Genomic DNA, 17121 nt, shown 5'->3' with positions numbered 1-17121 from the left:
TTACTTTAGCGCTTGTAAACCCGAGCCCACGGGCCAGGGCCCTGTGGCACTGCGCGGCCTGGGCCCAACCGCCCTACACGGGCAGGGCCTGAGCCGCCCCCAGCAGCGGGTCGGTGCAGTCCCTGTGGCACGTGAAACTCACTTGGGTACTGGGCACTTCCCCGCTACCCCGGCCCTGCGCCGGGGCCAGCCGCAGCAGCGGCAGGCGAGGAGCCGCTGCACTGCAGCCGCCACCGCCATGTTAGCGTCAGGACAAACACATAACCATCGGAATGGTTATATGAGGTGCTTTATTAAGGCGCCGAGAACCAGGGGTACACACCCAAATCTGGTTCTAACCTCGTCACATCGCGTTCGCAATTTATATGCTAAGAGTTTCGCAATATGCATCAGGGATTGGTTTATCAGTCCATTACATCAGCCTCTTCTGCGATTGCGCAGCCCCCTCTGGTGGTCGTCCTGATGAAGTAAGGTGACTCCTTTCTGTTCTTTGGACAAATCCCAACCATTATGTGGACACAGCATTCTCTTGTCTTCACTTAGTTGTCCTTGGTATGTGGTTCTGGCTTACTTAATCTTTGGTTCTGCTAAGTTGGAGTTTCTCAGTACATTCTTTTCTACACTCCCTTTACTATGCAAGGTTATATTTGTTTCTATTCCTGAAGTTACCATTGTAGCGTTTAGTTATAAAGTAGCTAAGATACAAACCAACACAATTGCAGCATTCAATGTGTGAAACTTTTCTATTGATTTATGATTTCTAAACACAATCACCTACTGGAACAGTAACTAAAATACAGAACAGCAAAGTTACAAAATTTTAACATATGTATAAAGGCTTTCTATTGATTTACAAACTTTTCAAATATAATCACTGCTAGAATGGTTACAGAACATGTCACCCTCCTCTAACAGCCACGGTCAGTCCCGCGGAGAAACACTGTCCGCTGCTGAGTCCAGAGTGGCGCCAGGAGCACGCCATGCCTTGCGCGGTGACGTCGGAGGCGGCCGGAAGCGTTTGGGAGGGGCCAGTACGGGCACGGAGCCGGTGCGTGAGTGCAATGGTGCGGGCGGGCAGCTTCAGCTTGCGGGTCTGCAGGCGCTGCTAGGCACGGAGGTACGTTGTAAGCGTAGAGAGGGAGCGTCCCGTTAGGGGAAACCGGAGAGTAAAAGTAGTAACAACATCTCCCACCCTGCTGCCCTCCCCCGGGAGCGCCTGCCCGGCGGGGAGAGCGGCTGCTCCCCGGTGGGGCTGAGGCGGGCCCGGCTGAAGGGGGAGGATCTGTGCGGCCGGAGCTCTCGGGGCGCGGTAAGGCAGGGTCCGAGGTGTCCCAGTGGAATTAGCCCTGTGTCCTTACAGCGTGTTGGCGGATCGGGTTTATAGCTGGGAGGGGGGAGGGCACGGGACTGGACTTCAGTCGCTTGCAGATACCCAGAAAGTGTCTCTCTTATTCTCTCTGCAGAAGTCTTGCGTGCCTTGGTGTAAAACCTTGGTTTGATTATACAGCCTAATTTGTGTTACCCTCATAAAAGACATTTTCTGCATGTCACACTGGGACAGTGTAATACCTGGTTTTTGGTCTTTCTGTTTTCCTTTTTTTTTATTGAAGAGGTTTTCAGCTGCTTTGCAATGTGTGAAATAATAGGAAATCATATATGTCTTTTTCAGTTCCAAAAGTAGAGTCAGGAAACCTTAACTTAGAGTGTTGCATACTTAAGATTTGGTGTGCCATGTTAGGGAACCTCAACCTATTGCTTTGCCATAATGCCACCTGGTCTGCCAAGACCAACAGTCCAGGATCCTCCTTCAGCAGGATCCAGATTTCTGTTGCACACCCAGGGGAGTTCAGTGAGCAGGCTGTTAGATGTGGGGTTGTAGGTTTCGGTTTCATTTTCTTGGGATCTGCTATTGGACTTTCTGATGCTAAAGGCAGAATTATAGTTTGCTTTGGTCTTGATTTCTTCCTTTTCAAAATTAAAACAATTAAATTTGTCTGTCTTTGCATATTCCTGTTGTGAATTGATGGTGTTATCTCATGAGAAGACCAAAGGTGCAGAACAGGGTACCTTATATTCTCTGAATTGTATTCTAGACATTGGTTTTAAGTGTGAGAAATAATACCCTTCTGACCCAAATCTCCTGCAAGATAAGCTAAATGTTGCAATGGGCCACTCCATTGTTGAATCATTGAGGAAGATTGACCCTGGGGCCCTGTGGAACAGGTCACAGACCTGTGGAGGTTTGATTTAGTGGTGGGGTTTTTTTCATTCCTCTTCTTTTTTTTTTTTAACTCTGATGTTGCTAACAGTTGTCACCCAGTCATGATGCGAGAACTCTCACCTTTGACTTCTCTCCTGTCTGCCTGTCACCACCACACAGTTTGCATGCTGCCTTAAGTTGGTGGCGTTTTCCATAATGTGCAAGAAATAATTACTGAGTAGTTTCAACTGGGCCCGGACTTTTGGTCACCTCATTAAAAGATTTGCTAAAGAAATTGCAGTGTAGCTGGATACACTCACAGACCGTTGTTTCATTTCTTATTAATGCTGTGCATTTAATGAAAGTAGTTATTTGTGGAGTTCAGGGATTGTGTGTGTTGGAGGAAGGAACATAAAGCACCCTTTGCTTCCCTCGTATGTCTTTGCCTAGGATCTCTTAACTTTATGTAAGATAAAACTGGGAAAATCAAGTTCAGCCCCTAGGGCTTGTCTGCCTTGGGAAATTTGGGAATAGCACAGAAAGTGTTAAAGGAAGCAAAAGTGGTTGGTTTTTTGTCGTGAGAAAACTGCTTTTGTACTGCTTCTTTTCCCTGTCTGCAGGTAGGAGTCAGCTGCAAATGGAGAGCTGAGGGGCACTGAGGTATCAGTGTTCCCCTGTACAATGATGGTCTTTATATGGGATTCTGTCTCAGTAGACATAATCTCTGTAAGATGCTGATGACATTGTGTACCTGTGTGCACTGTCCCTTGTTCAAGTGGTGCCTTATTTCTTTAAGCAAGCCTTTAATTTTTGTTTTTCGAAACTCCAGCAAACTTACTGGAAAGATGTTTGCATAATTTTTTGTGCTGTTTAAAGTTATACCTTGGAGGGTTTTACTCCATTTAGTGTCACTTTGTTTCTTTCTAATAAAAAGGTTTGTTTTCTCAAAGGGATCCGTCCTTTGGTGCTGTCCAGCCAGTCAGTCCTTTAAACACACTCCAGCAGTGATCACATAGAACTTAAACTGGAGGAGGGAAGATGATGGCCTTGAATGGACAGAAGACAATCAGTAACCCGGTAACTCCCCTGGCATGTCAACAGCTTTTCCCTTGGGAAATGGGACTTTGCTGTTTTATGTCAATAGTTATTACTTGTACTGTTTTGAACAGTGAGGGGTGTTACTGAGAACTACTTGCATCTCTTGCTATTTGAGGGAGAATGTCACAGGTGATACTAGGAGCTGAGGTTTAGAAGTTGTGCTGTAAGTAAATGGACACTTAATGCACAGGACTTTTAAAACAGCAAGGAAGTTCTGTCTGCCTTGGAGGGTAATCCTTTTTGATACACAGCTTATGTGGATGTCTGGCACGTTTGCAGGACATGCTGTGTCGAAAGTGAAAGTATGCTAAGCAATGTTTTCAGTCCTGATACTCTGTAAGCATGGATATTTCCTGGCAGCCCTTGGAAATGTTTGGGTTTGTTGTGCTTGTAACTTGAGTCTGAACAATTAAACTTGGAACCTTTCTCACTAGTTGATACCTTACCTTAGAATAACTCCTGGTTTTTTAGGGAAGACTTGAGCTAACACAGTTCAACAATTGCAGAGAGCAGATTGGACAGAATGTTGTTTGCCTAGCTTAGAGAGTCTGGAGACTTTCTCTGAAAAGCTCTAGTATTCTTATGATCTCTAACAGTGGTCTGACACTGGCATATGGCTAAAAGGGTGGGCCAGAGCTGTGTTTTTTGTTATATCTTTAAAAAGGTAGTTCCTTTGAGCCTGCAGGAAGTAGTCTTTTTAACATTCCGTGCTAGAACTCTTGTAAAGTCTGTAGGGTATCTATGTGGAGTATAGAGTAGTGCAGATCAGCACAGTACTTTCTTACCTATTACGGCTTTGCACTGACACACACCTGTGCCCTCAGTGAATCCGACTGTTCAGTCCCACTATATATTCACTGCTTGCAAAGTGTATAGAGCTAGGGATGATGAGGGAATAGCTTCAGCCTTCTTCATAAGAACCCAGCTGGGAGAGGAATGAAAGCTCTGTGGAGATTAGGCAGGAGGAGTGAATTGCAAAAGGAAAGTTGGTAGATGGAGATTTTGGTGGGAGAGGAGGTGTGAAGAGGAGGATCTGTGTAAAGGAGAGAGTAAGAGTTCAGCAAAATTGGGTGGCTGGAAGGGGACTGATGAGTATGATAGGTAACAAGACCAGGCTGGAGCATAAAAAGGGATAAATCTGAGCTTAGGGATTAAGAGCCTAAAGCATCAATAAATGAGTATTTGGGATTGGAATGTGGAGACAGAGTTGGGAAAGAGTGTGCTGATGACCTCAGGACAGCCTCCAGGCAAGGCCAGGAGCAACCTGCTCTGTCTGACCTTGCTTTGATCAAGGCGTTGGGCTAGAGACATCAGAGGTGTCTTCCAACCTCAGCCCTTCTGTGACTGTGTCCCGTGTGATACCACAAGATGAACTTAACAGAGATGGAGGAGGGCAGGCTATGAAGATTTCACTGTTCCAGTGATTATTCCATGAAAAGCAAAAGTTACGAGCTTTATTGTAGGTTTGAGTCTGAAACGTATTTCTTCATTACTGTATTGTTCTGAATCATTCAGAAAATCCTGCTTTCCTCTTCATGCCCTTTACTCCACCCATCTGGCAAGAAATGTTGTCATGTTCCATCTGATGAGGCAGCTGTATGCTACCCAGCAAGCTGGATGGAAGTTGTGTTATCACAGTTCTTTTCTCTGTAAGACCATAATCTGTCCTTGCTTTATGAGAACTGGCAGATATTAGGTAGAACTTGATCTTTGAGACCTCTCAAACTCAGCTGATGTTGATCAGTTGGCTTCAGAGGCAATTTTTGGAAGTCTGGAAGAGACCTGGGATGCTGGTGGATCATGTGATGTCACAAACATTAATCTTAATAAATAAGGAAAAATTAGTAGAGGAATGTCTTGAGATATGAGGAAATTGCGGGCACATTCTGTCATGACCTCATTAAGGCCGTAGTACGACACCCAGGAAATGCTCTATTATGCCTTGCAGATTCCATAACTTAGCTTCTGAAGCGTTGGTGCGCCTGTTTAAGCCAGTAAAATACATGAGACTTAAAACAACTTGACCATCTCTGAATTCATGCTTGAGGAGCAACTTCTTTAAGTCCATTTTGCCTGATACAGGAGACGACTGCAAACTAAGTTTTGTGCAAAGCATGGGTAGCTGAGAAGGGAAGTGGAGAGGGGGCAGAAAAGGGTATGTATGTACTGGCAGAAGTAATCAACATTCTGGATTTAGACAGTTTTTGCTGTCATTCCCCCTCCCCTCCTCAGCAATTCACAAGAATAGGTGTCAGCAAACCCATCCCCTTTTCATACCTTCCTCTTTCCCATGAATGTACATATATTTAAAAAATAAAAATCTCACCTTGTCCTTTTATAGTTCAATATTCCATTAAACAGTCATATTTCCAGTCTGTTCATTTTTTGTTGTTAAATTACTGGAACACTTCTTGATGATGCTTCATTTCAAAGATGTCCTAAAATCTTACACACTGTTCCATAGATAAGAGATTTTTTCTGGGGAGAAAAACAAACCAAAACCCCCAAAACCTAACCCAGCCTTGGCTGTTAAGCAAAGCTAAGGCAGCATTTGCTACCATTTGCTTCCTCCCTCAACCTGAAGCACAAGCGGTGACATGCATACTTACAGCTTTACTTTCAGATCAGTCACTTGTGAACTTCCTCAGTTTTCTGTTAAATTGCTCCCCTTCTCTTCCTGAAATGCTAGATGCACCAGCTGATGGTCAGGGTAAGGGCTTCTGTCAGCATGTCTTAGCCTTTGCCAGAGAGCCATGCTGGGTGTTCAGGGCTTTTGTTGTAACTGACATGTCCTCTTATATGGCTTAACAACTGCTACTGTGTTGCCATTTAGTTTAGTGTTACCTTCTCCAGCTATGGATATGGAGGAAAAAATGGAATGGCTTTGAACTAGACTGCATGCTGTAGGTACCACAAAGACCTAGACCCCTGAACAGGGCTAATTCGGTGCACTTTGCAATTTTTAGCTCATTAGGATGAGGTATTTTGTTGTATTTGTCATGTAGGTTTTACTAAGAAGACACTCTGTGACATAGCTTCTTTTCCCATTACTGTTTTCCACAATGGAACAAGAACAAGCAAAAAGGCAGCTGCTGTAGCCTGGGGTCATAAGGGTTGTGGAAGGTGCTTCCTTCTACCAGCAAAGGGCTGATAATAGGCAGCCCTTGGCAATGACCTATTTTAAAGTGAATCCTTTTTATACTCTATTAATGAGGCAATAAAATATTACCACTTTTCATTTGAGAGCTAGCAATGGGGGCTGGAAATGTTAGTTTTAATTTTATCTGAGAAGCCTCGTTTACATAGGTGAAAATCTGCTGAGTTTTTCCATCCTGTTGTGGTGGGTATTTAGTGCTTTTCTACTGTTTAAAAACAACTAGCATTTTGTTTAAAATGATGTGCTATAGCACCACATAACTAAGTATTATATTATGGTTTTTAAAACTATTGTGGTTTCTTCTGCTTCCATTACAAAATGTTATTTAAATTTATTTTTTTTCTTTCTTCCCCCCTTCTTTGAGATCATTCCATATGTTGGAACAATATTTGGTGGCCTTGCTCCTGGACAGCTGATTAAGATCCATGGGACTGTTCCTGATGATGCAGACAGGTAGTGGCTACGGTATCACTTTTTGCAGTGTCACCATGTGAACAGGAATGTAATGGATAAAATGTTTCCAGGGATTCTACTTATTATGGCACAAAAAGGATTGATCTAAATACTTGTGATAGCATCAGAGTGAATACAGGTTTAAGTGGTTAGTTAATGGATGAACTGATTTTTTTGCTTTATGTTGATTCTTTCCTTTTGATTTTTGCTTTGCCTGCTTTGGCAGTTATTTTCCCTGTCATATGTCTTCCTGTCTAATGGGATTATCTGAGACTAATAAAATTGATAACTGAATGTGTTGCGTGAAGGAGTTAACTTAAGCTGGGATAAGTAGGTATGAACTGTTGCCTCTAAAAAGCAGAGTTATCTGGTGTGCAAAAGCCAATCAACATACTCAGTTGAGGTATTCGCCTTTATTGCAATTCTGCACAGAAGAGGGTACTAGGCAGCTAACACAGCCGGCATATCTTCTGGGGAAACAGGTAAAGCCTTTTATACAAAATGCTAACAAGGGAAGAACCGTGTCAAAATAAATGACTGATTACCTGCACTTTACATGATGAAATCTCTTGATTTTTACCCAGCTCATTATAACAAGGTGGTCCTATACTTACATATAAAGTCTCCTCTTAGAGATGTGTCTTGTAGTATTATAATTACCTAAGGTAACTGGAGATTATATCTTAGTCAGCTACCACTAAGTTCTTGCCTGGCCTTATATCCTGTTATGGTTCTCATTTGAACAATAGTTGGCCACAATGTAGGTATTCACAGCATTCCATTTTGAGGGTCTTTCCACTCGTGCTCCTGTTGTCATGGTCTCGAGACAGGTTGTTCATTTTGTACACTTTTAACTCCTTTTGACATCAAACTAGAGCGTGTGCCTGGTATGGGGGGGTCTGTTCCCTGACTTTGCCCAAGGTTCATTTGGTTATTCTACTGAAGATAGTGGGAGAGAAGGTTGTGAGCACAGTAAGTGAGGAGCTTATGTAATACGAATGATGACCATTACATAAGTACTTTAATTCATTGTAAAAAATCATGGGAGAGCTTTTCACAAATGTGTAGAGGTTAGACAGACGTGGGTTTGTTGGTTTTTATTTCCTTATCCAACAACACTCATTCTGTCTGCCTGTTTTGAGGCTCCACAATAAAACACATGTGTATCAAACTTTTAGGTGATTTCTTGACAGGCTGAGCTAAATATGGTTTGTCTTATTTTTATGGTTAGGTTCCAGGTGGATTTACAGTGTGGCAGCAGCATAACGCCTCGAGCAGATGTGGCGTTTCATTTCAACCCCCGCTTCAAAAGGTCTGGCTGCATTGTTTGCAACACACTGGAGAGGGAAAGATGGGGCTGGGAGGAGATCACTTACGAGATGCCCTTTCAAAAAGGGAAATCATTTGAGATTATCATCATGGTTTTAAAGAATAAATTCCAGGTGAGTCTGGGTCAATTCTTTATCACTAGACAGTTGTTCAAGCCAATAAGAAAGAGGTATTTTGTATAATTACAATAAATAGTAGGAAGCCTTGGTTTCTCTGTTACCTAGGTATAGTCTAACTACAGAAAAGTTTGTAAGTTTTTCTTTAAAGAGCTGATAAGTAAATCAGACCTTTAATTTGTGTTGCTTCCCCCTAAGTTGGATGAGTAGCCAAGTAACTGGCTAATGGCTACCCCTCCCTTCCCTTATGTGCTGACCTTAGGATAAATGTTTTTTGTGACTAGTGTAGGAGAGCCCTCTTGGAGTGAAATATGTGAAGTGTATTTGTTGTGCTGTGTTAGACTGCAGTAATAGATTCTGTTACATTGGTAATACCACATTGATAAATGATCAGGTGATAGAAACAAAAGGTGTGAAATGCAAATTTTAGTGTAGGCAAATAAATCTGATAGTGATGGAAAAAGACAATCATAGATAAGCTGAACGTAGTTGCTCTGAAATTTTTAGGACGCTCCCTGCTTCTATACAAAACCAGTGTAAAACAGATACGTGTATATAATCTGATACATGGCTGGTGTAATGTATGTGTAATATAATTTTCCTATTTTGTTTGCTGTTTCTCTAGGTGACTGTAAACAAGAAGCACTTGCTCCTCTATAACCACAGAATTAGCCTTGAAAGAATCGATACTCTTGGAATATATGGCAAAGTGCAGATCAAAACTATAGATTTTGTTCCTGATGTAAGTTATATTGACAGCTGACTCATTCAGTTCCATTTCTCTGTCTTGCTAAACTACAGAGTAGGATTTTATGGTGAAAAGGAGGTAAAGAAAAGCAGCTACGCAATCTAATGCTAGTAACTTTTTTCTCCCACCTACATTTCAGCATGTGAGTCTCATGTGAGGATCTCCGTGCCTCTGTTTTAGCCTTGAAGCTAAGGGCAAAAGAGTGACAAAGTTCACAGCTTACAAAGTTAATATGACAGATGGTGTAAGAACTGATGGGATACTGGATCTAGGAGTGCATTAGACTTTTCAAATATTGCAGGAGCTCCAGAACGAATTCTCACAATTCAGTGCTTCTAAGTGACAAGTTTGGCCGCAGCTGTAAATTGTTGCTTGGCTTCCAAATGCCAAATTCAGCCACAGCTGGCACTGCTTTTGCATATAACCCTGTTTTTCCTGATAAAATGACTGAGTTGTTGAACAAAGTGGTAAGTAGGAGTGTATGTTTGTTTCTAGGAGGTGAGAAGAGGTGTCTTTTTTCAAAGACTTTGTGGCTTGATTTGCACTTGAACCAAACTTCAGTGCATCTGAAGTGAAGGCAGTGCTGAGCTTCCTCAGCTGCCAGCTCTACTAGAGAGAATAAACCAACAAGGAGGAGTTGAACAGTATTTTCAGAAGGGGAGATCCTTCTTTGCTGGAGGGGTGAGACTTTTAGAGCGGAAAAGAAAGGTGATAAATTGCAGGGAGATACAGAAGGTGAATGCCTTTTCTTTTTCTTCCTGCCACTTCATTAAGGCAGCCTGTGTAGTGCTGTGTAATATTCTGAGTCTCTGCTGCCCCATCTTCACTACCTTGTGGGCAAAGCTTGAGTCTCTTACTGCCAAACATCAGGTCTAACTCAGGTCAACAGTCTAGTAACTGGGTTGCTAGACAGTGGAGATGTGGGCCTGAATGAAATGGGGTCTAAGCTTTAGAAACATGTCTATGCGCTGAGCATTTGCAAAGCCTGTGTACAGATTTTAGTGGGCCCTATCACTTGGCCTTGGGCATGTTGCCAGAATGATGTTACTCCAAAGCTGTTTGAGGTCTTAAACAAAAGGTCTTAAAGGACATAACTCCCAGAAGTGCTCTGGGGGCAAGCAGGTTCTGCAGGTTGATTTCTGTCCCAAACACAAAATAAAATAGAGTTGCTTTAGTCTATGGTTGCCAATGCTGTATCCTTTGGGGAAGAAAGGAAAATGGAGAAGGGTGATTGTTTCCTTTTTGTCTTTGCTTCTGATAATACTCTTCTGAGGAGGAAGATGGAGGCTTGTATTGAAATAAACAAGCTGAAGACATAATTTGGCTACAACAATTGATCTTCAGGACTTTTTCTTGGTTTGTAGGGCTTTGGTTAACTTTTTTTTTTTATCCTAGCCCTAGTTTTCTGTGTTAACATTTCACGCTTTGAAACAGCATGGGTCCTCATATGGTTCTAAACCAACTTCATGTTAAAGTTCTATGTTGTTAGCAGTGACATCTAAATATCTCTCTTTCTGCAGTCTTTACAAAGCTCTCAGCCATCAGCTCTAGGAGTAACAAAGATAAACACAGAAAATGTATATTTGTTTGTAAAAGGTTGAATGAATCTCCCCATTATGTGATAAACTAGTTAATGTTGTTTGTTTTCTCATGCAGGGGGAAATGCCAGATGGTTCACAATTCGTAAGTAGACAGTTCTTGTGTAGAATTGTGGCAAATGTGAAGAGTAAAAAAAAATTGAAATAAAACCATCTTAGTTATTCATGACAAAAGTATGCACAAAACAAGGGGATTGAGAATCTTCTGGGAGATGATCATCAGTGAGGTTTTGTAGAGAGTAATCCTCTTTTCTGCCTCTAGTAAAAGTGAGGCTATTTGTTAAATCATTTAGAAAACCCAAAAGATAAACACAGCATCCGCAGCCTTAAAAATAAAAAGAGGTGCCTAAAGTTTTAAAGGACCAAATCACATTAAAAACTTTTTCAAATAAGCATACTTAGCTTTCTCCTTGGGGACTACCTGCAAAACAAAAGTATTCTGCACTCGTCTTACACCAAATGGCATTATAATAACATGTGTGTCTCAGAACCTGTCTGGCTACATCTTCCTCTATGCACTTCAGGTGGCTGGATGCCAGCATTGCACCTTAGGGTTGGAATTCACACCCATATAGCAGGGAGCATCGATGGAGTGGGGGCTCATTTTTTGCATAAAGCTGTAGAGGTGTGGACAGTATCCAGGCTGGAGTAGGGACCACGCTCAGACTGAAAAGGGGTTGGAAGCCAGAAATATATACAAATAGAACTTGTGGAGAAGGTGAAGTTGCAGTGAGCACCATGATTTTAGTTGTCTCACTACTTGACAGTCAGCCTTCTTCAGTCTTCTTATCAAAACCAAATAACATGCAATATTGTCATTTGCCAGTGATGGACTTCAACCAAAAAGAAAAAATAAGGCCAGGTATTTCTCCATTCACTCCTTTTCCCTGATTAAAATAACTTGTAACACAACAACAAAAGAAAGGCAAATAAAATGCTTGCATTATCTATATGCTGGTGACAGGAGGACAGAATACTGTCGTGGTTTAAGCCCAGCCGTAAATCAAAACCACGCAGTCTCTGTCTCACTTCCCCACCTTCCTCCCCAGCTCCTGGAGGGATGGGGAGGAGAATCAAAAGAATGTAACTCCTACGGGCTGAGATAAGAACAGTCCAGTAACTAAGGTATAACACAAACCACTGCTGCTACCACCAGTAATAATAATGACAAAGGAAATAACAAGGGAAGAGAATACAACCACTCACCACCCGCCAACTGATACCCAGCTCAAACAAGCAGTGATCTAACCCTTCCGGGTAACTGCCCCCAGTTCTACGTCCTGGGCATGATGTACTGTGGTATGGAATACCAATTTGGTTAGTTTGGGTCAGGTGTCCTGTCTCTGCTTCCTCCTGGCTTCCCTTCCTCCCTGGCAGAGCATGAGACTCAGAAAGTCCTTGGTCAGACTAAACATTACTGAGCAGCAACTAAAAACATCGGTGTTATCAGAGCTGTTCCCAGGCCGAAAGTCAAAAACACAGAAGTGCACCAGCTACTAAGAAGGCGAAAAATGACTGCTACTGCTGAACCCAGGACAATACTCAGTGACCCTACTTCTAGTACTTAGGTGACTGTGGGACTGAATCTTACTCTTTAGAGCATTACTGAAGATTTTAGAGAAGAGAGGTCAGGATGTCTGTGTCTGAATAATTATATGGCACAAACTTAAATTAGTGCAGGGAGTTTTGTGCTTACTTTTTTTCCCCTTTTTTTTCCTTTTTCCCCTCCTTCCATCATTAATGATGGCAGAGATGTTTATTTTGAACCCAAATTGCTACTCTAAAGAAGAAAAAAAACCAATATATTGATATGTTTATCTCAGCATAACTTGGTGCTGTAGTGAAGTTCAGTTTGTGTATTTTAAAAAAGTAAATCAGTAAAAATTTTTACTGGTGATGTACTTCCAGACTGTTCCTTATGTTAAGAAACTTGATACAGGACTTCGTCCAGGATGCACAATTACCATTAAAGGAGAAGTGAATAAAAACCCAAAGAGGTAAGTGTTGCTGATTTTTTTTTTTTTCTTCTATTTAGCTGAGCTACTCTTGAGAATGAGTAGGCTTTTTCATGCCTCAGTATATCCTTACTCACTTACAACTTTGCATCTGGAATCATCTGAAACTACAATGCAGTTTCTCAGGAACCTGCAGGATACTGCTTTAGAGAGGACTTTATGAAGAGCAGCTCCCTTGTGAAAAGTGAAGGTAAAACCTGAGTGTCTTACCTGCTCAATCTGCATCATTCACAAGATTGTGTGTCTGTTCAGGGTTTCCACTGTGTGAGGCATGTGAGCACACATCATACAAGACAGCTTTATTCTTAAGAGATCAGAGAATAAGAGAACTGGTAGAAGTAAATGGAAAACGAGTGAGGTGAGATGCTGGGGTGCTCAAATGCTGCATGTTGCAGCATTTCTCTGAGTATTTCTTGATGGCTTCCTCTGGAACAGCATAAGCATGAAGGTGCCTCACAACAAGTGAGTGGTGCAAGCTGGTAGGGGAGTATGAGCTATAATTTTGATAGCAAAATAGGAACAAGAGGTTGCCAAGAAGAGATGATTTAAAGGAGGGTGGGGGTAGGGGAAGTGCAACTCTGTCAAAATGGAGCTGAGGAAGTGTGGGTGCTTCAGCATGCCCTTTGCTTGAAGGGTAGTTTTGGCTCTGTGAAGCATGCCTAAAATTGAAGCAACTAGTGCAATGAGAAGCATGCTTTTTACGCTGTGTGTATGCACTGCACTCCTGCTTCCTCAGAGCACATAACTTCCCTGCAGCTGAACGGCACTCAGAATTCATATTTATACAGGAACCCAAGGACTAGAAATGTCAGCAATGTTTGAATGGCTTTAAATTGGACAGGATAATTAATACTTACATAGTAGCATTTGTTTTCAGACTTTTGGCTTGAAAAGCTTATTAGCTCATCTCAAATGCTGAATGTACTCTTACAAGCATGAAGAGGCTTTTGGGTGTTTAGTTAAACATTGTAGGTTGCTCTTTGTATTTTTGCTTTTAAATATATAGAGTTTGTAAGTTATTGAATGTCTTTCAGTTCACAGTTATAGATATTCCTTTTCCTTGGTAAAAAGAGTGCTTCACAGCTTGCTATTTTGTACTTAGACTAAGCAATTCTAGCCTTCTCTAAGGGCAATAACCTGGCAGCTGGAGCTAATTTGGGGGGAGGAATATTTCTTTTTCAAATGCAGTAAGGTCTTTGCCACATGTTGAAATATTCATTTGAATTTGGATGACTCTTCCCTCTGATCAGCCTCCTCCAGACTTCCCCTTTCGGCACTCTGTGTTGCGGACATAGCTGAGATTAGAGAGTATTCATTCAGCCTGGGCACAATTTACTACAAAGTAACACTCTGTATGCATTGTGTTCCATGACTCTTAAATGTACAGAAAGAACCCTCAAACTTTTCCTTAGAGTCTAACTAGTTTGGTGGCAGAAAGGCTGTCTTTAGGAAAAACAAGGCTTCCCACTCCACTGCCCGAGTTAAGTAAGAGATAGTGGAGCAAGTAGCACCACATGGTTCTGTGAGAATGCTGCTTCCTCATGCTATAGGGGAGCAGCACTTGACCCTCTTGGCTCAACATCTCCTTACTGAGAAATGAACAGAAAGCTGTGAGTGATGAAGCAGATGTAGCAGGATCATGTCCTGCATTTAGTGCCTGTAGCCAAGTTTTCTGTGTGAAGGAGGCAGATTAACTGCCTGCTTGGTTCTTCAGGTGAATCACAGCCCTGGCTTCCAAACTGTTCTGAATATTGGCTAAGGATTCGGTAAATAGCATGGACTACTGCATTGTGTCTTTAAACCCTTGGTATAGTAAACTTAAAAAATACCTTCCAGCTTTACGATAAATCTGAAATCAAGTGACTCCAAGGACATTGCATTACATCTGAATCCCCGAGTGAAAAATAAAGTTTTTATAAGGAATTCATACCTTCATGACAGCTGGGGAGAAGAAGAAAAGGAAATTGCCGATTTCCCTTTCAGTCCTGGGATATACTTTGAGGTAAGGTTAACTGAAACGTAGCATCATACTGGTAATTTTATCAAAAGGGTGCTTAAATATCGTGTCACTAATACAGGTTTAAATAAAACTGCCATTCCTGCATTTCAATGTCTTGAGAATACTTAGGATCAAAACGGAACTATAGGGAGCAGAGATTTCACGTGGGTTTAATGACAGCTTCCTTTTTAAATAGATGCAAGAACGCAGTCTGTGCTCAGAACAAATTGTAATTGAAATGAGTCAGGCTCACGGATCCCTTCCAACTTGAGTTATTCTGAGTCTATGGATTTTATTGAAGTTTTACTTATTTTAAAATGTCTCTTTTGCATGAAACATTGCTTGTAACAGAAGCAGGGCTTGCCCACATCTAGGTTAGATCACCAGGTTGGTTTTCCATGTCTTACCTGAGCTTAAAATTTAACTGTTTCTTTTCTGGCTTTTCAGCTGATCATTTTCTGTGATGCTCACGAGTTCAAAGTTGCTGTCAATGGTGTTCACACTCTGGAATACAAGCATCGTTTTAAACAACTTGAAAAGATCAACATAGTGGAAATCATAGGAGACATTCAATTGTTAGATGTGAGGAGCTGGTAGTATTTTTCAATCAGTACTAAAAGAATTAAACCTCTTCTAATAACAGTGCCTCCTTGTCAAGTACAGACAGGTGCTGATTCGTGCTGAGCCTGCCTGTATCTACCTAGGCTTCTGTGTCTGCCTCTCCGAGTTAGGCGAGTACCAGAACTGCTAACTGCGAGATTAAATCCTCCTCTACTTTACAGTATCCTGGCAAGCTAAGTAAGTGTTTGCTCAGATAAATCTGTATTACTGAATCTAAGAATATGAAAATGCTGCATCATACTTTATCTAACAATTGCACTCAGTATGTTCAAGTTAAACTACTACTCAGCATTCCTTAATAGCATACATTCAATATAGTGAAGCAGAAACTATACTATCTGAAGATGTGGTTATCCACACAAGGGACATTGATAATTCATTTAAAATAGAATTCTTAAATATACTTTACTACTTATATTAGCACTACTAGTTTATATTAGCAACTATAACCTTTTGACTGAGGTGGATTAAGGAAACAATTGACCCATCAGTTCTAGCAAAAGGCAAGGAATTTGATCTTCTGAGCCTGCTGTGCAGTAGGACCTTATCTGACACCTTCTGCTTATAAGTGTTTTAAATCAAACATAGAGCAGCATTTCTAGATTTTAGTTTTCCAGAGTGTTACCAATGAAAATTATTTCACTGGTAGCAACTGTGTGAGCTTTTGAAAGCTTGTTTGATCTGAAATGGCTCTGAACTGAGTTGAGATTGCTCAGGGACTGAAATGGATGTTTGCTGTTTTCATTTAGAAAAAATAAATGTATGAACCCAGGTATTCCAGGCAGGGTTTCAGCTGAGATATAAGACTCAGACACTCATCAGTGGAACAAAGAATGAATCTTTTTTCAGTCTTGTATGAAAATACTATCTGAAACAAGCTGTTCCTATTCAGTTTTCTGTACAAATATCAGTCCCAATTTTTATACTTTTAAAAAGTTGTTCCTGGCTGTCAATACATGTATGAGGAATGGTCATATTTATCTTAAAAAGAGTGAAGCAATTTCAAGAATAAGATGTACCTTAAAAGACTGTTTAAAATAAATCACCACATTTAATGTATAAAAAGCATAAATAAAAACATTTGTGAACTCTGCTCTTCTCTAAATGTAGCTACATAGCTATTACCCCTTTTTGGTTTATATTTTGTCTTGTGTTGCTTATTATCTTACTCATATCTCCAAGGTGGCACAGTGATTATGTCTGGAAGACCCATTTCCCCATCGAGGAGTTAGTGATCCACAGACCAGTTACCCTGAGTAGGTCTCAGCTGTGCTGGTGTGTCCTTCAGGACAGTGTTGTGCTGCACGATCAACTTAGCTGACTGATGGTAACAGAGGAGCCGGTAGGCAGCTCCCACTTGGGTGTCCTTGCCTTTATCCAAGAGTTGAGCAGGAAGTTCTCATGTGAACATTCTTTTTGTTTGACAGCAGACATGATTAATAGTTGTTTTCTAAGCAAATGCTTTAAGAGCATGAACGACCACAAAGGGGCAACCTTTCTGCAGAGGACATTTGCATGGCATGCTATACCCTGAACAGAGGCCTGTTCCCAGCACTAGAGGGAACATACGAGTACCTTCTTTATAGTGTTCTTACCAGTTGCATTTTAAACCATACTTTAGAATTTCAGTGCCTTTCGTATTAGTGATGTAAGGAACCAGCACCTCCTGGTGCAAAACAGGTGGTGAATTTTTTGGTACATTTATTAACAGCACAAGCAATTTATTCTTCAGATAAGTAAGTGCTATTGCTTTAGCTTGTCTTTCAAGACTAAAAAGCCATATGAAT

At 41.3% G+C, this 17121-nt stretch overlaps 1 protein-coding gene across 4 annotated transcripts; it reads left to right on the top strand.

The window, feature by feature from the left end:
• The first annotated feature begins 396 nt into the window (after nt 1-396).
• LGALS8 (galectin 8) lies at nt 397-16868 on the top strand. Of its 4 annotated transcripts, none has more exons than XM_080614765.1 (9): nt 1028-1117; nt 3151-3277; nt 6820-6908; nt 8140-8350; nt 8979-9095; nt 10758-10784; nt 12608-12696; nt 14551-14716; nt 15161-16868. In XM_080614765.1, exons 2-9 carry the CDS (start codon nt 3239-3241, stop codon nt 15308-15310), a joined length of 888 nt encoding a protein of 295 aa, XP_080470891.1. In that variant the 5' UTR covers nt 1028-1117; nt 3151-3238; the 3' UTR covers nt 15311-16868. The 4 variants fall into 4 exon arrangements, with proteins under 4 accessions (XP_080470890.1, XP_080470893.1, XP_080470891.1 ...); XM_080614766.1 differs by having other exon boundaries at nt 1057-1117; nt 3135-3277; XM_080614764.1 differs by lacking the exon at nt 3151-3277 and having other exon boundaries at nt 397-1117.
• Nucleotides 16869-17121: the final 253 nt, after the last annotated feature.

Source organism: Psittacula echo (genome assembly GCF_963264785.1).
Source record: "Psittacula echo genome assembly, chromosome: 4".
Lineage (NCBI taxonomy): Eukaryota > Metazoa > Chordata > Aves > Psittaciformes > Psittacidae > Psittacula > Psittacula echo.
This window is presented reverse-complemented; position numbering and strand designations above follow the sequence as displayed.